Below are 21,186 nucleotides of genomic sequence, written 5' to 3'. Positions count from 1 at the left end.
GTGTGTGCTTGTACGAGTCCGTATATATCACGTCATATATGTTAGAGGTAACATGCCGCAGTTTAACAAATAATCCAGTCTGGACCAGACAATTCAGTGATCGATATTGCAATGAACGATCCATGCTGTCAGGGTACCAGGACCAATTGTAACCCACAATCCCCATGGGAGACAAGCATGGGGAAAGGGTTTATCATTGCAAAATACTTTAAATCCCAAATTTTAAGACACTTGAATAATTTCAGGTCCTGAACAAACACAGGAGCATGATCCTCACCTTTTCACTTTCCGTGTCCAGGGCAGATGTGGCCTCGTCAAGCAGCAAGATCTTGGGGTTCCGGACTAAAGCACGGGCAATGGCCACCCTCTGTTTCTGCCCCCCACTCAGCTGGGCTCCCTTGTCTCCGACGTTCGTCTCATAGCCCTGTCAACATGAGGTACACATCTCACACCACATCAATGTGAGTCTCATAGCCCTGTCAACATGAGGTACACATCTCACACCACATCAATGTGAGTCTCATAGCCCTGTCAACATGAGGTACATATCTCACACCCCGTCAACGTTCGTCTCATAGCCCTGTCAACATGAGGTACACATCTCACACCCCGTCAACGTTAGTCTCATAGCCCTGTCAACATGAGGTACACATCTCACACCACGTCAACGTTAGTCTCATAGCCCTGTCAACATGAGGTACACATCTCACACCACATCAATGTGAGTCTCATAGCGCTGTCAACATGAGGTACACATCTCACACTATGTCAACGTTCGTCTCATAGCCCTGTCAACATGAGGTACACATCTCACACCACGTCAACGTGAGTCTCATAGCCCTGTCAACATGAGGTACACATCTCACACCCCGCCAACGTTCGTCTCATAGCCCTGTCAACATGAGCTACATGTCTCACACCACATCAACGTTAGTCTCATAGCCCTGTCAACATGAGGTACACGTCTCACATCACGTCAACGTGAGTCTCATAGCCCTGTCAACATGAGGTACACGTCTCACACCACGTCAACGTTAGTCTCATAGCCCTGTCAACATGAGCTACAAGTCTCACACCACGTCAACGTTAGTCTCTTAGCCCTGTCAACATGAGGTACACATCTCACACCATGTCAACGTTAGTCTCATAGCCCTGTCAACATGAGGTACACATCTCACACCACGTCAACGTGAGTCTCATAGCCCTGTCAACATGAGGTACACATCTCAAACCACGTCAACGTGAGTCTCATAGCCCTGTCAACATGAGGTACACATCTCACACCACGTCAACGTTAGTCTCATAGCCCTGTCAACATGAGGTACACATCTCACACCACGTCAACGTGAGTCTCATAGCCCTGTCAACATGAGGTACACATCTCACACCCCGCCAACGTTCGTCTCATAGCCCTGTCAACATGAGCTACATGTCTCACACCACATCAACGTTAGTCTCATAGCCCTGTCAACATGAGGTACACGTCTCACATCACGTCAACGTGAGTCTCATAGCCCTGTCAACATGAGGTACACATCTCACACCACGTCAACGTTAGTCTCATAGCCCTGACAACATGAGGTACACATCTCACACCACGTCATCGTCAGTCTCATAGCCCTGTCAACATGAGGTACACATCTCACACCACGTCAACGTGAGTCTCATAGCCCTGACAACATGAGGTACACATCTCACACCACGTCATCGTCAGTCTCATAGCCCTGTCAACATGAGGTACACATCTCACACCACGTCAACGTTAGTCTCATAGCCCTGTCAACATGAGGTACACATCTCACACCACGTCAACGTTAGTCTCATAGCCCTGTCAACATAAGGTACACATCTCACACCACGTCAACGTCAGTCTCATAGCCCTGTCAACATGAGGTACACATCTCACACCACGTCAACGTGAGTCTCATAGCCCTGTCAACATGAGGTACACATCTCACACCCCGTCAACGTGAGTCTCATAGCCCTGTCAACATGAGGTACACATCTCACACCACGTCAACGTCAGTCTCATAGCCCTGTCAACATGAGGTACACATCTCACACCACGTCAACGTCAGTCTCATAGCCCTGTCAACATGAGGTACACATCTCACACCACGTCAACGTGAGTCTCATAGCCCTGTCAACATGAGGTACACATCTCACACCACGTCAACGTTAGTCTCATAGCCCTGTCAACATGAGGTACACATCTCACACCACGTCAACGTGAGTCTCATAGCCCTGTCAACATGAGGTACACATCTCACACCACGTCAACGTTAGTCTCATAGCCCTGTCAACATGAGGTACACATCTCACACCACGTCAACGTCAGTCTCATAGCCCTGTCAACATGAGGTACACATCTCACACCACGTCAACGTCAGTCTCATAGCCCTGTCAACATGAGGTACACATCTCACACCATGTCAACGTTAGAGAGGAACATCAATATTCCACGTTGCCAAAATGTACAGCGAATCCAAAAGTGTAATGTCTCGACTCATCATTCCTTCAAGTTGTATGGCTATAACTCAAATATACAATGATGTTCAGACATACGGGGGTAGTATATAAAGGTAGAACATAAGTACCTGATAAAACACATACAGTCAACTACGTTTATGACGAACACGGTTATAACAAAATGATGGATATAAAAAACTTATTTTTTGGTCCCGGTCGTTTGTTTATATGCTGTATTTATTATGCTCATAACAAACTGCGGTTATAACAAACTAAAATTAGTGGTCCCTTTGAGTTCGTTATAACCATAGTTTACCGTACTACAATGGGGATCGTACATAGACTTCCCTGGGACGAGCATGTTTCTAGGAAGACATGAACAAGTCTGAAAACACTTCTACCAGACCGATATTTATACTAACTTACACATGGAATACTCATGGTGTGGGCAAGTTGACAAATGACAACAAGGTTAGGTTGTGTGGAACAACCATATTAGAGATAAACATTTAGCTGACTGTTATGTTATGGTTTTGAACTACCGTATTCGACATAAAAAGCGCCAACATGACAACTTCTTTAATACTGTAAAGGCTACGTTTTGGTAAAGATCCTTATACCGTCAAGCTTGACAACGGATTAAGGAACTATACCGTAACGTCACCTTTACAGTATTAAAGAAGCTGTTATCCATAAATTGTTTCTACTTTGTCACCCATCAAGTTCTAAGTAATGCCTATCAAACAGTTAGCAAGTGATATCAATTGTTATAGATGAATATTGCAGGGTATTGAATACATGTGTAGAAGACATTCATTTCTTTAGCAAGGGTAATAGCTTCATTTTGGGCTCAAAATCGTAACGATGACGCCAGAATCATACATGTTGGCACCTCTGTGTGAGTGATATTCTTCTTTAACATCGTAGTCAGCAATACTCCAGCTATATCAAGGCAAGCTGTTACTATTGTTTGTTCGTTGTTTTACGCCTCACTCAGCTATATGACGGATGTCTGTAAATAATCAAATCTGGACCAGACAACCCAGTGAATGACATGAGCATCGATCCACGCAATTGAGATCAATGACATACATCAACCAAGTCAGCGGGCCTGACCACACGATCCCGTTAGTCGCCTCTTACGACAAGGATAGACAAGACTAGCAAGCTATTAATAATCAAGTGCGGCCAAGCCAACCAGTGACTTTTAGGTCAGTAAATATTCGAGTCTGGCCCAGATCATCCAGTGATTGATATCATGAGCATCGATTCATGCAATTGGGATTGATGACATGCATCAACCAAGTCAGCGAGCCTGACCACCCGATCCCGTTAGTCACCTCTTACAACAAGCATAGTCACCTTTTACGGCAAGCATGGGTTGATGAAGACCTGTTCTACCCCAGAATCTTCACGGGTCCAATTAGCACCATCAATGGAATTCATACACTGATGTTGGGGATCATTTCTGATCCAGAATCCCCATTCAGTTTACCAGCAATGAAAGTGATGGGAACAAGTCAAATTTTTAAGACTTCATGATTTGACAAATGCAGCTTACCGCCGGTAATGAGCTGATGAAGGAGTGGATGTTGGCAGCTCTTGCTGCTTCGATGATTTCGGCCATGGTTACCTCCCTTGAGTTATCACCATATGCAATATTTTCGGCAATGCTGGAGTCAAAGAGAACCGGTTCCTGAGATACTATACCGATCTGAGATCTCAGCCACTGGAGATTCAACTTCTTAATGTCGTACCTGTCCAGGCTCTGAAAAATAGACATCAGACTTTATGAGAGAGATGGCAGCAATCCCAACAACGAGCAAAATGGGGGAAAATTTAGCTAAAATGTTCAAAATTGGGATTTTTAAAAGTTCTTATTTTCCTAAAATCAGATGCAAATTAATTCTATCAGGGCATTCAATCCAGTATAAACTTAACAATAAAGCATCTTCCTCTATATTGGTCCTGTTATCAATGAAATAGTAGTCACTTTGATAAAGACAAAGCAATAGTTCTATAACTGCATGAATTGGGAAATGCTAAATTCCAAATTGGTAACTTTCACTGACATTTGCTGCAGACTTGGGGCCGAATATCGGCCTCTGAGCAGGTCTGGATAAATCCCTACTGGAGCACCATACACAAGGGACCAGCCACGGCAGATAACCCCGTTATGACATGGACCCCCTACTATACTTACCACAACACCGGCTTCAGGATCGTAGAAGCGCTCAATGAATTGTACCTTACAGTTATGACATGGACCCCCTACTATACTTACCACAACACCGGCTTTAGGATCGTAGAAGCGCTCAATGAATTGTACCTCACAGTTATGACATGGACCCCCTACTATACTTACCATAACACCGGCTTCAGGATCTTTGAGTGCTCAATGAGCTGTACCTCCGCGAATATGACATGGACCCACCACTATACATACCACAAGACCGGCTTCAGGATAGAAGGAAGCGCTCAATGAGCTGTACCTCACAGTTATGACATGGACCCCCAACAATACGTCCCACAACACCGGCTTTAGGATCGTAGAAGCGCTCAATGAGTTGTACCTCACAGTTATGACATGGACCCCCAACAATACGTACCACAACACCGGCTTCAGGATCGTAGAAGCGCTCAATGAGCGCAACAGAGGTACTTTTGCCACACCCACTGCTTCCTACGAAGGCCAGAGTCTGACCAGGTTCTATGTCCACCGTCAGACCCTGCAGAACCGTCACGTCTGGGCGGGTCGGGTAGCGGAACCTCACGTCACTCAACGCCACCTTACTTGAATAGTTATCCTGAAAGTGAAGCCAAGAATCAAACACCAAAAGTCAAATCTTCAAACTCATTGAAAGTTAAGTGTTAACACAGTTAAAGTTTGTAGACGTTTACCAGTTTGGAGAAACCTACAAGGACTAAGATTCATACTGGGGGAGAATCTGGGATAAGAACCCATGACCAGCAGATCCTGCCCAGCAAAGGGAGGCAACTGCCTACCACTTACCCCGAGCTTCTCTCCTTCTGTGGACTCACTGTCAATAGTGGGTTCGCTCTTAAGTAGAAAGACAATCCTCTGTGCAGACACCTTGGCCTTGGCAGCGTCGGGGGCGAAGGCACTGGCCTGTCCAATGGCCATGGCGCCAAATACAATAGCACCAAATACTCTGTGTGGAAGATGAGAAGGACTCAGTGAGAAATGACAACAAAGTAGAATCAAACATCTAAAAGGTCTTGTTATTACGTCGGCCATATTTGGTGGCGGGGCTTACTAAAATCACAGACAATGAGTTACATTTGTTGTGGCTGTATGTTGAGAAGGACTCACTTGAAGACATCTACATAATCTGCCTCTCCGTTCTTGATAAGGTAGGCGCCAAAGTAAAAAGCAGCTGAATGAGCAAAGAAGACAATAGCCTGGGACACCCCGAAGGATATTCCAACCATGTGAGCTTTCCTGAGGGCTGCGTTGTAAGGGATAGTCAGCTTCTGCTGGTACAATGTGTAGAACGTGGGCTCTCGACTCAATGATGCAACTGTGCGGATATTCTCAACAGATTCAATAGCCACCTGTAAATGGAAAATATCAGGAACAGGTGTAACGGTTGAGTATGTATGATGCCACTTTTAGCAATATTCCACCAGCATCACGGCAGACGGCACCAACAATTGGCTTCACATATTGTAACTAGGGGTGTCACGATAAATCGAAATATCGATATATCCCTATTGGTAAGCACTTAAAGTCAATAAATCAATTGTTAAATCAGTTTCCAATCAATAGTATCGATTTCAATTAGGAATATCGATAGTTTCGATTGTTTTAGTTTCAATAAAATACATGAAATGCTGTTCAAATTTGTTTTTCATTTGATCATGAGTGGTAGTAATTTACACATGGTAATGTTGAAGTTTCTTTTTCTTAAATTATTAGGGTAAAGAAAAAGCAAATCAGTCATATCTCAAACTTTACTTTTTATTTGTTGTTATGGTTATCACATTCAAAGAAAACTTCAGTTCAAAGGTTTAATTCAACTCTAAAATCCATCTAAAACGATACACTGAAAACTATCGATATTTATCGCAATAGTTGCTTGCAATATCAATAGTTATCGCAATAATTTCTTTCAATATCAAAAGTTATCGCAATAGTGATTTCCAGACCAATAGTCACCCCTAATTGTAACCTAGCGGCGACTTGAACCCACGCCTTTAGCATGGAGAGTGAACGCATTACCCGTGAGGCTCCCACAAGGCCCTGTTGTACTGGGGCCAGTCAGTGTACTTGTTTGTTTGTTTGTTGTTTAATGCCTCACCCAGCAATATTTAGCTGTATGATGTTGGTCTGTTTGTTTGTTTGGTTTGTTTGTTGTTTAACGCCGCACTTAGCAATATTCCAGCTATATGACGGCGGTCTGTAAATAATCGACCCTGGACCAGACAATCCAGTGATTGATATGAGCACCGATCCACGCAATTGGGATCGACGTTGGTCTGTAAATAATCAAGTGTGGACCAGACAATCCAGTGATTGATATCATGAGCATCAATCGAAGTAATTGGTAAATAATGACATGCATCAACCAAGTCGCCTAAACATGGTTCAAAGCACCATTTTCAGTAGGGTTTAGTGTATTATATGGACCTCTTAGCTGAGCTTACTAGACCAAATAGAATCGTACTGGCTCGGTCAGGCCTTACTAGTGGGCCAAAGTAACAGGGCATCACCTTGCCAGCATCCTCAAGAGCTTCTTTGTTCTTGCCGGCAACTCCAGCCAGGACCTTCATCTCGATGAAGCCGGACGCCATGATGAAGGGTACAAAAGCCAGGATGACCAGGGTCAGTTTCCAGCTGAAGATGAAGGCGATGACAATAGCACTGCCCATGTTAGCCAAGTTCATGACGACCATGCCAAGTTGGACACCGGTAGCCTGCAGAGGAAATCAGTGGATATCAAATAATTATTTTCGATGAAGAGTGTGTGAGTATGGTTTTACGCCGCTTTTAGCAATATTCCAGCAATATCACGGCGGAGGACACCAGAAATGGGCTTCACACATTGTACCAATGTCGGGAATCGAACCCGGGTCTTCGGCGTGACGAGCGAACGCTTTAACCACTAGGCTACCCGACCGCCCCTTTTTCAATTATGAATTAAATGAGGTAGGTGGAACGCTGCCCTGAACAGTATTTCAGTTATAGGGTCCTAATCAGGGCAAATCTCAGATTGGAACTCACAATCAGCGGATCCTGCATATGTCCGGTGTGACAGACCAAGGATCCTAATCAGGGCAAATCTCAGATTGGAACTCACAATCAGCAGATCCTGCATGGGTCCGTTGTGACAGACCAAGGATCCTAATCAGGGTAAATCTCAGATTGGAACTCACAATCAGCGGATCCTGCATGGCTATGGTGCTGACAGACCAAGGATCATATATAAGAAGTCCATCATCCACTTACCCCCTGCACTCTTGAAGCATCTGTGGCCAGTCTGGTGGTCAAGGCGCCCAGGTTATTCCTATGGTCATCAAACCAGGAGATCTCCTACAAGGCATCAGTGTACAATGAAGAACAGTTCCATACAGTGCTTAAAGACAGACTACGCCAATATTGCCAGTCCCAAGTAAATTGTGCAAACATCACTTTGTACTGTAACAGAACTAGAAGCTGAAAAATTCACTAATTACACGGAGACAATGTGTCAGCAAAAACAAAAAAGCAGCAGATTCTGATACATCACACTTCCTTGTTCTCTAATTTTCTGGGGAAATATGAACAGTAATATCGTCAGGATTGATTTAGGGTTAACTCCCTATAAAAGAAAAAAAACTATTTCTTTCATTTATCCAAATTGTGCACCACTTAAGATAGGCTTAGCAGTAAGACAGTTGAATAATTTGAGCTGTCCTTATTTAAAAATACATCAACATATTCATTCATGGACATACTGAAATGAAATAACCGAAAATGTTGGAAGGATAAATTCATCGGCATTTTCTTTCATGGATATAATGACAAGAGTCATCAGGAGATCACAAATCCCCCCCACACACACACCCACCCCAACTTCAGCCCTTGGTTGATATATGTACCAAGTTTGGATGAAAATGTTTCACGGATTTCAAGTTATGATCCGGAAACGAATTATGGATGGACAGAGGGATGTATGGACATACAGACCAGATGATGACCACATAAAAAGTTACAACAGACTGACAGCCTTCACGAGTCAGCATGCTTGTTTTAAAAGGCGACTATGCTCGTTGTAAGAGGCGACTGACAGGATCAGGAGGTCAGACTCGCTGACTTGGTTGATGCATGTCATTGATCCTAATTGCGTGGATCGATGCTCATGATATTAATCACTGGATTGTCTGGTCCAGGCTCAATTATTTACAGGCCGCCTCATATAGCTGAAATATTATAGCTGAGTGCGGCGTTAAACAACAAACCAACCAACCAATCACGAGGCGGCTTATTCTTACCTGTCTCAACATGGCCTTGAAGACATTCCTCCGAATTCTCACTGTCATGTTCTCACCAGAGATACCAAAGAAGGCAGACTGAAACAAAGATGGATTCCCCATGACACTTGGATTATTTACACACTGATTGTTGTCAACAGAAACTCTCTTAACATGAATCTTATGTTGTCTTTATACTGCGACTACTGTATTGTTTCACTATAAGGCATACCAATGTTTTTATATTTTTCTGGTATATATTGCAATTCATAAGTTCGTTAAACCACTGGGTTGAAAATGTAAAATCTTGAGCTCGCAGTTGCACATTTTCAACCAAGACCTTAGAGTGATTTAACCATAACTAAAAGTGAGTGAGTGAGTGAGTTGGGTTTAACGCCGCTTTTAACAGCATTCCAGTTATATCACGGCGTGTCAGCTTAATGTGGGAGGAAAGCCCGAAGCGATGCAGGTCTCAGACGTTTACCACTTCGGTGAAACCCACCGTGCTGACAAACCTAGAAACATAATCGTGGCGAACCAAGATTCGAACCCACAATCATAGGTTTCTGGTGTGCCCAAGGGACGCAACTCTGCACAGCGAATCGCGGTGCCTTAGACGCCTGGGCCACCCGTGCCCCCCATAACTAAAAGGAAGTCAAAAAGTGATACTCAAGGCAAGGACCAAAAGTAACAAAGTCGGCGACTTCAATCCTGCTTGGACTAAATAGCTCAGTTAATAATAGTCAAAGAAACAAGACTATTTGCCTCTGAAAGAAGGCGATGAACAACTTTATCTGTACCCCACCTGGATCTTTCTCAATGTCAGCAGTGCAGTTACAGAATACAGGCATGTTTTGTTTGTTTGTTGTTGAACGCCCCACTCAGCAATATTCCAGCTATATGACGACAGTCTGTGAATAATCAAGTTTGGACCAGACAATCAAGTGATTGACATCATGAGCATCAATCCACGCAATTGGGATACGATGACATGACATAATCAAGTCAGCGAGTCTGACCACCTGATCCCGTTAGTTGCCTCTTGCGACAAGCCTAGTCGCCTTTTACGGCAAGCATGGGTTGTTGAAGACCTATTCTACCCCGGATCTTCACGGGTCTACAGGCAGGTGATTAGTGTGTCTACTCTATAGGCTGTGCTCACCTGTGCACAGGTCTACAGGCAGGTGATTAGTGTGTCTAATCTATAGGCTGTGCTCACCTGTGCACAGGTCTACTGGCAGGTGATCAGTGTGTCTACTCTATAGGCTGTGCTCACCTGTGCAAAGTTGGTAAACAAGGACAGGACTCCAAGTCCCAAGAGGATAAGGGCATACATTCTCACATCCCTGTCTTGTTCCTCGACAGATTTCTGGTAGACCTGCAACAGGAAATGGCATCCTAGTTTGATTCTCATCCACGTGATGTTTCTACACTCTTCCTTACAACACCTCCAGGGTCACTTGTGGCAATAATCAGATACGCTAGACTCTGATCATAATTGCAGTGATAAAACGAGAGAGCGCCTCCTTTTTCATAACCAGAAACATTCATGACCAACTCGTGTTATTCCGGGACAAGCCAAATAGCGACTCGTGACCCTCTCATGGCCATTTTTTGCAACAGGGTTCCGTCTTAGTGCAAAGGGGCATAGCTAAAAGAATTGTCAACTCGTTGCGTAATGATTCACGTATATTTCCCACATGTCATATATATTCCAGATGCCATTTAAGACACATCGGGACTTAAGGTATTATACAGTATGATTGAACACATTTAACTGTGTCTTGGGTATATGTTTAGATGCAAGAGATATGTAAATCAAACATTATTCCTGAGGGATTCTTTGGCGGAAGTACTTGAAGTCACACGCTCATTTTAATTGGTTTGTGGTATTTTCGCAAATAACATTCATTGACTGGGAGACAAATTTTCTTGCAGGTTACGGAAAGAGGCGAGTGGTGACGAATGAACCAGAAAGGGAGAGTTCCGTTCAACCAGAGGGGGCTGTATTAAACTAGTCATAGATGTAGTTCCATATACACGTTATATGAAATAATCAAGTCTGGATCAGACAATCCAGGGATTAACATCATGAGCATCAATCAATACAAGCCTTAACCACCACATCCCGTTCGTCGCCTCTTACAACAAGCATTCGTTGCTGAAGACCAGTTCCAACACGGATCTTCGTGTTGGCTTACCCCAAGAATATCTGCAAATATGACGGAGAAAGCAGGCTGGATCCCGCCATTGATGACAGCAGCAAAACAGCCGAACAAGATGTAAAGAGCTTCCGGCGAGTTCAACCTCAGGATCTCTATGAAGGACACTTTGGGCAAATCCTCAGCCTCTTCTTCCTGGTGAAATAAAATCAGATTGATGAAAAGATCTCGTTAGTTCACAAGTTTCCGTGATGTAAAGTTTTGATTTCAAAGAACAATGGTGGAAGTGATCCCTATTGGCAACTTGACACTTGATGTGGCCTCTGAGAAAGAGATTCTTAATAATTGATAAGATTTTCAATTAAAACAAAGATCATTCTTGATTGCAATGTTCCCTGGCAACATCCACATAATCTCAACACACGTAAAAAAAACCTGTTAGTCTAGGACTAAAATAAGCAAAGAATTGGTTCTCAGGCAATGACTTTTGAAAATATAGTGAGGACGGGCCGACTTATTTTGTTTTTTTTTTGCTTGTTCAAACTAGTATGTACATGTACCCAAATAAACAGTTGTGTACCATCAACCTTGGAAAGGGCCTCCCTATGTAAACAAGATAACAAATTCCTATTGCCGCCATGACCACAACACGAGATGCGCAGTAAAGCAGTGTGCATTCAAAAGGAAATAACTTTTTGCCATATTGGATCGCATTGTATTAGGATTTTTACATTTTTTTGAAAATGGAAATAAAAACGAAACGTGCGGCAGACTTTATGATGCTGTGGGCGGTGCCTGAGAACCAAGACTACTACATTTTTTAGCCTTATGAGAAAAATTCAGTGATCTGTACATGACCACAATGTTTTTTTGTGTTTTTGGAACAAAAACATACCTCTTCCTTCTTGTCCTTGGACTCTGAAGTCAGTCTCTGACGTGATTTCTTCGGGGTCTTCTCTTCCACAGATACTGCATGTTTCAGATCCACTTTGCGATCTCGCCCGGATCCCACTCGAACCATCATCTCGATCTCATCATCCTCATCTGGAACAACAACCCAGGGCATCAAACATGCTGCATGCTTCAGACTGGATTGCCACTATACTGCTGAGATATTTGGAGATATTCGGTGAGGTGAGGTGAAAATGGGTTTAACATCGCGTCCAAGATTATTGCGATTATATAGCGACGTGTGTGTGTGTGTGTGTGTGTGTGTGTGTGTGTGTGTGTGTGTGTGTGTGTGTGTGTGTGTGTGTGTGTGTGTGTGTGTGTGTGTGTGTGTGTGTGTGTGTGTGTCTGCTTGTACTAGTCCGGGCTGATGCTGATTTATAGTGCTAGCACACTGAGATACCATGCCGCAGTTTAACATGAATAACCCACTCAGACACAGTAAACTGACTCCGAGCCGACCAGTCCTTGTTTTAGCTCTCTAATGCCGAGCGCCAGACAGGGTAATAACAAGTACCATCTTTTAACGTCTTTTGGTATGACGCGGCCGGGGATCGAACCCCGGACCTTCTGCTCTCCGGGTGAACGCTCTACCACTAGACCACGGAGGCGGTGCAGATATATTTGGAGCTGCAGAGCAGAACATGTGACATCTTCACATCTTTGAGCAGTATATGTTTATTTCGACCAAACAAAACAAAACAGTTAGATGAAAATCTTTAAATCCTAAAGTACACAAACAGTATGATTCCCCAAACCCAGGAAGCTGTGATCAATGATGGTTATATTACCTGGAGTTGCCGCCTCTTCAGAGAGCATGATAAACACAAATATGAGAGATGAACTCAACATAGACGACGCAAGCAGAAACACTTGGAATAATTTACATAAAGCAATAAGATTTTCAGTTAACTACGTTCTTAAATCATTGTTTATTTCATCTGTTATGGCATCTGTGTTTTGTTTGTTTGTTTGTTTAATACCGCACTGAGCAATATTCCAGCTATATGAGGGTGGTCTATATAAAAATCGGGTCAGGACCAGACAATCCAGTGATTGACATCATGAGCATCAATCCACGCAATTGGGATATGATGACATGCATCAACCAAGTCAGCGAGCCTGACCATCCGGTCCTGTTAGTCACAACTTACAAGCATAGTCGCAAAGGCATCTGTGGCCACTGCTAATGCACACATAGGATGAATGTTTAGTAACAGAATATTTCAACAAGTAAAGGATGAGGTGAAATGGGGTTTAATGTCGCGATTAAGATTATTGCAATTATATAGTGACGCGTGTGTGTGAGTGCATGGATGCTTGTACTAGCCCGGATTATTGCCAATTTTATAGTGCTAGCTCTCCAGGCAGACAGTCTACCACTAGACCACGGAGGCATCTCTAGGCAGGCGCTCTACCACTAGACCACGGAGACATCTCCGGGCAGGCGCTCTACCACTAGACCATGGAGACATCCCCGGGCAGGCGCTCTACCACTAGACCATGGAGACATCTCTGGGCAGGCACTCTACCACTAGACCATGGAGACATCCCCGGGCAGGCACTCTACCACTAGACCATGGAGACATCCCCGGGCAGGCGCGCTACCACTAGACCACGGAGACATCCCAAGGAGGGAGCTCTACCACTAGACCACGGAGACATCCCCGGGTGGGCGCCCTACCACTACACCACGGAGACATCCCAAGGAGGGTGCTCTACCACTAGACCATGGAGACATCTCCGGGCAGGCACTCTACCACTAGACCACGGAGACATCCCTGGGTGGGCGCTCTACCACTAGACCACGGAGACATCTCCGGGCAGACGGTCTACCACTAGACCAGGGAGACATCTCCGGGAAGGTGCTCTACCACTAGACCACGGAGACATCCCCGGGTGGGCACTCTACCACTAGACCACGGAGACATCTCCGGGCAGACGGTCTACCACTAGACCACGGAGACATCTCCGGATGGGCGCTCTACCACTAGACCACGGAGACATCCCCGGGTGGGCGCTCTACCACTAGACCATGGAGACATCCCTGGGAGGGCACTCTACCACTAGACCATGGAGACATCCCCGGGTGGGCGCTCTACCACTAGACCATGGAGACATCCCCGGATGGGCGCTCTACCACTAGACCACGGAGACATCCCCGGGCAGGCGCTCTACCACGAGACCACGGAGACATCCCTGGGTGGGCGCTCTACCACGAGACCACGGAGACATCTCCAGGCAGGCGCTCTACCACTACACCACGGAGACATCTCCAGGCAGGCGCTCTACCACGAGACCACGGAGACATCCCCGTGTGGGCGCTCTACCGCTCTACCACTAGACCACGGAGTAAACAGACGATACATACCATCTTCTGGTTTCTTTTCCCTGGTCTGAAAGTAAGATCGTAAATTTTCAGTTCTACATATTCAAATCTAGGTATTATCAAGGAACATTGTTACAATTATTTCTCCATGAATATTAGAATGACTGATGTACAAGTTAACAGAAAGAGTTGCATGAAACGTGTAGTAAAAGCCAGGACATACCAGTTCACAGAAACTAGGACCAGGTTAAATGAAAGGTAAACAATGAAACGACAAGATCGACGCAAAAGGAGAAAAAGGATTTAGGTCGATACATGAATTCTTTGTACTTGTAACTGATTGGATGACTTAATTTTACTTTTTCCAGTTTCTACTGTTAAATTTGGTTGAGTAGAAGGGTTGAGTTAAGGAGTTGAGAGGTTGAGTGGAGTTGTTGAGTTATGGGGTTGAGAGGTTGAGTTGAGGGGTTGAGTTGAGTGGTTGAGTTCAGTGACTGTTCCCATTATGCTTATGAGAAAGTGTGAAGATGGTTTAAAATGCTGAAAATATAAGGTTTTGAAGGAACTGTTCACTTGACATGATATTGCACAAGAAGCAGCAAGCATTTTTTTAAGCATGAAAACAACAAAAGCAAATGAACACAAACATTGGAATTTATCCCAAAACAAATATTTCCAATTTCTTTAAATTATTCAATTATCATATTATATAAAATAATTAATTTACCTATTTATAAAATTAAACAAAATGTGTTGTATATTCATCCCAACTGGACAAAGCTTAATGCCGGGGGGGAGGTGAAGGCCACAACATGGTAATTGAAGCAAAAAAGAAAATAGTGGAAATTGAAAGGGATAAAATGCAATTCAAGAATTTTGAAAAAAAATGTGAAATATTCCAAACAGGAGCAGTAACCATAGTAACAGATCGACAAACCACCGACAGTGTGAAAAAATTGTTTCATGACACAAACAAACTCAGCTGAATCTCTTTGCCAAAGTATTCCTTGGTGTAAAAAAACAGCTTTGCTTGCCCAACTCACCAGGCAAGATACATGCTACATTCATCCACAGCTGATCTATGTGGTGTTGAACTCTGATTTATCAAATTCTCAGCTGTGTGGAACTGATTGTCCAGCACTGGCCAATCCTTCAATCTTATCGGAACTCTGATATGTCAAATCTGATGGGTGAAATTTTCAGTCGGCTCAAATTTATCCTGTTGTCTGTACCAAACAATTTAACCCAAACTTGGCTCTTTGCATAAATTTCAGTACATTTCTGCTTCATCAGCATTTATTAGCGGATCTTACAAAACCAAACAGAATTTTACTAGACAGGGCTCCTGGTTAGTGGCTGAAGTCTCAGACTGATACTGTCTGTCTAAACTGAGAAATTACAGAGTCATTTATTATCTGGAGTCAAAACCTGAATTCGCTGCATGTTTAACATTAACTTATTCATTCCGTATGACAGATCTTTCTTCTTCTGTTGTGAATGATGGACTCAAACACCCGGAGAGTCAAACTGTTTCTCAGGTTCCTCAGAGTTTGACACAACAATGTTAAACCATGTGTTATTTTTTTCCACACTTTTTACACAATTTATTATTTGTCTGGTTTGATGAATATGTATGGAATATGATTTGTCTAGTGACTTGAGCCAATCTCATTAAAATCAGATCTTAATTCTCGCTACTGCTAAACAAAGATCTGAGGACATCCCATTACGGGTCACGTCAGAACGACCTTTCGCGAATTTTGACCGACCAATGAAATGACTGACAAAAAATCTACATTAAACAATCAGAAGGCAGCTTTCTTGAGCTTACGACACTAGTTTCAAACTGGCAACTACGCTCCGAAACATATTTTGACGTATTCTTGATTAAAAATTCTAAAACTGATAAGAACATTCTGGAATTGCTCATAGATGGCCGAGATTGTAAGGATATAATCATAAAACCCGAAACTGTCGTTCGGAATACCCCGTGTTAAATATATCGTGGTTGCATGATCAGAAAACACATTCCTACTGTCACTTTCATGATCTGGTAAGCGATGCTCTGATTGGTTGGATGAAAGGTCGTTCTGACGTGACCCGTGAGGGGATGTTCTCAGATCATTGTTTAGCGATAGTGAAAACTAAGATCTGATTTTAATGAGATTGGGGACTTGAGCTTACTGGGTGGGAATGACAGCAGAACTTGATGATGGAAAATTGATAATTTCATTAAGAAGCATAAATAATTCTACTTGTCCATAATCATGTTAGAACTCTTTCAAAGAATAGAAAATTAAGACATATATGCAAGGAAAAGGTTGAATTACAGAGAAACTGAGTGATAGCGGTAAGTTGAATTACAGAACAAATCGATCCGGGGTAGAATAGGTCTTCAGCAACCCATGCTTGCCGTAAAAGGCGACTAGGCTTGTCGTAAGAGGCGACTAACGGGATCGGGTGGTCAGGCTCACTGACTTGGTTGATGCATGTCATTGATCCCAATTCCGTAGATTGATGCTCATGATATTAATCACTGGATTGTCTGGTCCAGACTTGATTATTTACAGACCGCCGTCATATAGCTGGAATATTGCTGAGTGCGGTGTTTAACAACAACAAGCAAACAAACAGAACAAATCTGAGTAATAGAATAAAGTGGATTTACAGAACAAAGCTGATTGTTAATAGAACAAAGGAACATGTCAATGTGGAAAGAGAATCAATGAACCAGGAAACATGACAATGCGGAAAGAGTATTAATGAACCAGGAAGCATGACAAACAACATCAGGGAACATGGCATCATCGATTGTACCAGTGTATTAGCTCTCCAGTCTATAGGAATACATACCCTCAACCCATTCACCACTACAGCTTCATATAGGAAGCAATGCCACTAAGTCCATCTCTCCAAAGTCATTGCCTAAGAACCTATTTTTTTAAGCCTTAACAGTTTCTGATTTTTTCAGCAAAGGGTGTCCCCCATTTAGGTAAGAAAGCATTAGCTGCCGAAATAGAGCTTAATTTCAGGTAACATTTTAAATGAGAAAGTGCTTTTTTCTGTAATTAGGCCCGGGGCTTAAATCCAGGAAGTCCTGGTATGACAGTGAAAAGTCCCAGGAGGCAATGGAGCATAACACACTGGATGATCGAGTCTTGTTATCATCATCAACAATATGGATACAGTTGAACCTCTTCAAAATTCCTCATCAAAATTTAGACAGATCGTGGTGATTCGAATTTATATGAAACTCCGGACAATAAGAATTGTTCATTAGAAATTACATTTTGTATCACTTAACTGATGATGGCAACCAATAAAAGCATGTGATGGAGATGGCGAAGCTACAGATTGTATCTAGCATGAAACAAATGTCTAATGGACACTGCAAACATTGATGGTAACTGATACCCACAAACAATAAAACCTGTATATTGATAAATGTGTCTGTTTTTTAATAATACCAAATTACTATTTCATGTCTTTGATTAAGACATTGAGATTCAAGTGTGATATTTCCCCATCCTCTTGTTCTGCTACTGGATTACATGCAGGAAAAACTTTCAAAAACAAAACCTTCAACAAAAAAAAGGGGCAAATTCCTTCTGGTAATATTTCCTACATTGCAGTGCTGAGGACCAATGTTTCCTGCTTAACGTCGCTGGGAACAGTATTCCAGTTATATCACGGCGTGTCAGCTTCATGTGGGAGGAAAGCCCGAAGCGATGCAGGTCTCAGACGTTTACCACTTTGGTGAGAGCCACGAGCACGGGTATGGTGCTGACAAACATGGAACCATATCCAGACCAAATAAAAAAAGACAAAACTCCTTTAGATCAGCCACCATTCTAAATATGGGCAAAAATAAATCACACAAAAAAGTCATCTACCTCATTATACCAAAAAAAGGTAAATCCTAAAGTTTGTAACTACAACTAACATTACCCATAGTGAGTTGGATTTCCACAGCTGTGAACAGCATTGCAGTTATATCAACGTCTGTCAGCTTGATGTACAATATATGTAGGTGTACCGTTTTCCACGTTTTGACTAAACCAAACGATTCCCTCTAAATACCTTCCAAGAATGTGAATAAGTAATGGTACTTTTTCAATAGTCAGAGCTTTTCATTCAATAACAAGGTTTCTTAATATAACATATAACAACATATAATATAATATAATATAATATAATATAATATAATATAATATAATATAATATAATATAATATAATATAAACTTATATAAACTTATATAAACTAATATAATATAATATAATATATATAACAACAAGCAGGACCTTTACCTATGAGATATCTACCATTATGCAGATTATGTAATACAACCAATCCATTGAATCTCTAATTGTGTTCTATACCATTCTTCACGGGTTACAAACATAACAAAACCATGGAAACATGGAAACAGAATGCTTACATCGTCTTTGGTCTGAAAATACAATGACAGTTACACATTAGCAGCTGGGTAGGAGTGTTGAGATATACAGAGTTCGAGAAGTTAGGAAAGTGAGGTATTGCTCTACTAGCACCATCTTACAGAGTGAGTGAGTGAGTGAGTGTGGTTTTACGCCGCTTTTAGCAATATTCCAGCAATATCACGGTGGGGGACACCAGAAATGGGCTTCACACATTGTACCCATGTCGGGAATCGAACCGGGTCTTCGGCGTGACGAGCGAACGCTTTAACCACTAGGCTACCCGACCGCCCCAATCTTACAAAGGGGTTAGAGGAAGTGAGTTAGTGCGGACTTTTCCGGGGTTTCAAATTGACTTTATTACTTCCGGTCAAGTAATTAATAATCATATCTGATGAGTGATAAGTTCCAGATGTAGCGTGAGTGAGAGTGTTAGGGACAGCACACTTTGAACAGTATTTCAGTTCTATCAGTGTATAAGCTCAAATTACTGTTGTGCAAATACTTGTCATTAGGTCGTGAAACCCAACACTGTTATGGTGTTGACAAACCCAGTATCATATTCAGGGCAAACCTGGCATTCAAACTGACAAACATCAGAATCCTGCTTGACAAAGGGAGTGAACTCTGGAATATTGAGCAGAGTGACAGGCATATTGCCAGACATATTAATAACAAGTTGATCTTGAAGCTCACCTGGTTCGTAACAAGCTGATAATAGATGCCCTGCTTGGCCATCAGGTCGTCGTGAGTGCCCTGTTCGGTAATCACACCCTCATTGAACCCAGCGATAATGTCTGCTGTCCTGATCGTCGAGAGACGGTGAGCAATAACAATGGTCGTCCTTCCTTCTCGAGCCTGCAACACAAGTAGAGTGAGTGAGTGAGCTTGGTTTTATGCCGCTTTTAGCAATATTCCAGTAATATCACAGCGGGGGACACCAGAAATGGGCTTCACACATTGTACCTATGTAGGGAATTGAACCCCAATCTTCGGCGTGACGAGCAAACGCCTTAACCTCCAGGCTACCCGACCGCCCGCAACACAAGTAGAAAACAGTCTAAGAACAAACACTAAAATATTTCTGTTTTTCTGATTACATGGGCCAAACAGGTGTAGGTCGATAAAAAAGTAGTAAAATATTAAGTTTTTTCTGACAATGTTCAACACAAATGGCTTGTTTAGTACTGATGTTCGTGCAATGTTCAGCTTGAGTTTCTCAGACACTGACTGATTGTTATCCAACATGTCGTGAAGATGACTTCTAAATAAATCCTATGGAGGTGTCTTACTGATAACTAGCAATCTTCTATGGAGTTGCCCTTAAATCTTAACCATGAGTCCCCTCAGTTCCGGGGACTAGACTGCCTCCGTGGTTTAGTGATAGAGCGTCCACTCGGAGGTCCCCTCAGTTCCGGGGACTAGACTGCCTCCGTGGTTTAGTCATAGAGTGTCCACTCGGAGGTCCCCACAGTTACGGGGACTAGACTGCCTCCGTGGTTTAGTCACAGAGTGTCCACTCGGAGGTCCCCACAGTTCCGGGGACTAGACTGCCTCTGTGGTTTAGTCATAGAGTGTCCACTCGGAGGTCCCCTCAGTTCCGGGGACTAGACTGCCTCCGTGGTTTAGTCATAGAGTGTCCACTCGGAGGTCCCCACAGTTCCGGGGATTAGACTGCCTCCGTGGTTTAGTCACAGAGTGTCCACTCGGAGGTCCCCTCAGTTCCGGGGACTAGACTGCCTCCGTGGTTTAGTCATAGAGTGTCCACTCGGAGGTCTCCACAGTTCCGGGGATTAGACTGCCTCCGTGGTTTAGTGATAGAGTGTCCACTCGGAGGTCCCCTCATTTCTGGGGACTAGACTGCCTCCGTGGTTTAGTCATAGAGTGTCCACTCGGAGGTCTCCACAGTTCCGGGGACTAGACTGCCTCCGTGGTTTAGTCATAGAGTGTCCACTAGGAGGTCTCCACAGTTCCGGGGATAAGACTGCCTCCGTGGTTTAGTCATAGAGCGTCCACTCGGAGGTCCCCTCAGTTCCGGGGACTAGACTGCTTCCGTGGTTTAGTGATAGAGTGTCCACTCGGAGGTCCCCTCAGTTCCGGGGACTAGACTGCCTCCGTGGTTTAGTGATAGAGTGTCCACTCGGAGGTCCCCACAGTTCCAGGGATTAGACTGCCTCCGTGGTTTAGTCACAGAGTGTCCACTCGGAGGTCCCCTCAGTTCAGGGGACTAGACTGCTTCCGTGGTTTAGTGATAGAGTGTCCACTCGGAGGTCCCCTCAGTTCCGGGGACTAGACTGCCTCCGTGGTTTAGTGATAGAGTGTCCACTCGGAGGTCCCCACAGTTCCAGGGATTAGACTGCCTCCGT

The 21,186-nt window shown here is 43.5% G+C and overlaps 1 protein-coding gene across 8 annotated transcripts in view; it reads right to left on the bottom strand.

Moving 5' to 3' along the window:
• LOC124146737 (ATP-dependent translocase ABCB1-like) overlaps positions 1-21,186 on the bottom strand; it is a 92,985-nt gene that overhangs the window by 3,605 nt on the left and 68,194 nt on the right. For 4 of the 8 annotated variants that reach the window (XM_048390702.1, XM_048390694.1, XM_048390716.1 and 1 more), the window contains 15 exons: positions 19,517-19,678; positions 18,823-18,834; positions 14,425-14,449; positions 12,845-12,859; positions 12,001-12,149; positions 11,145-11,300; positions 10,220-10,321; positions 8,965-9,042; positions 7,940-8,023; positions 7,204-7,407; positions 5,804-6,045; positions 5,483-5,642; positions 5,079-5,276; positions 4,031-4,237; positions 278-424 (listed from right to left, as the gene is read on the bottom strand). In XM_048390702.1, the coding sequence (XP_048246659.1) occupies positions 278-424; positions 4,031-4,237; positions 5,079-5,276; positions 5,483-5,642; positions 5,804-6,045; positions 7,204-7,407; positions 7,940-8,023; positions 8,965-9,042; positions 10,220-10,321; positions 11,145-11,300; positions 12,001-12,149; positions 12,845-12,859; positions 14,425-14,449; positions 18,823-18,834; positions 19,517-19,678 (1,941 nt within the window). Of the gene's footprint in view, positions 1-277; positions 425-450; positions 1,413-4,030; positions 4,238-5,078; positions 5,277-5,482; positions 5,643-5,803; positions 6,046-7,203; positions 7,408-7,939; positions 8,024-8,964; positions 9,043-10,219; positions 10,322-11,144; positions 11,301-12,000; positions 12,150-12,844; positions 12,860-14,424; positions 14,450-18,822; positions 18,835-19,516; positions 19,679-21,186 lie in introns of those variants that run through there. The other 4 variants (XM_048390722.1, XM_048390706.1, XM_048390712.1 and 1 more) reach the window with 4 other exon arrangements.

Source organism: Haliotis rufescens, unplaced genomic scaffold (genome assembly GCF_023055435.1).
Source record: "Haliotis rufescens isolate VD_foot unplaced genomic scaffold, xgHalRufe1.0.p SCAF_10, whole genome shotgun sequence".
NCBI classification, from domain to species: domain Eukaryota; kingdom Metazoa; phylum Mollusca; class Gastropoda; order Lepetellida; family Haliotidae; genus Haliotis; species Haliotis rufescens.
Note: the sequence above shows the minus strand (reverse complement) of the source record. Positions and strands in the feature narration are given on the sequence as shown.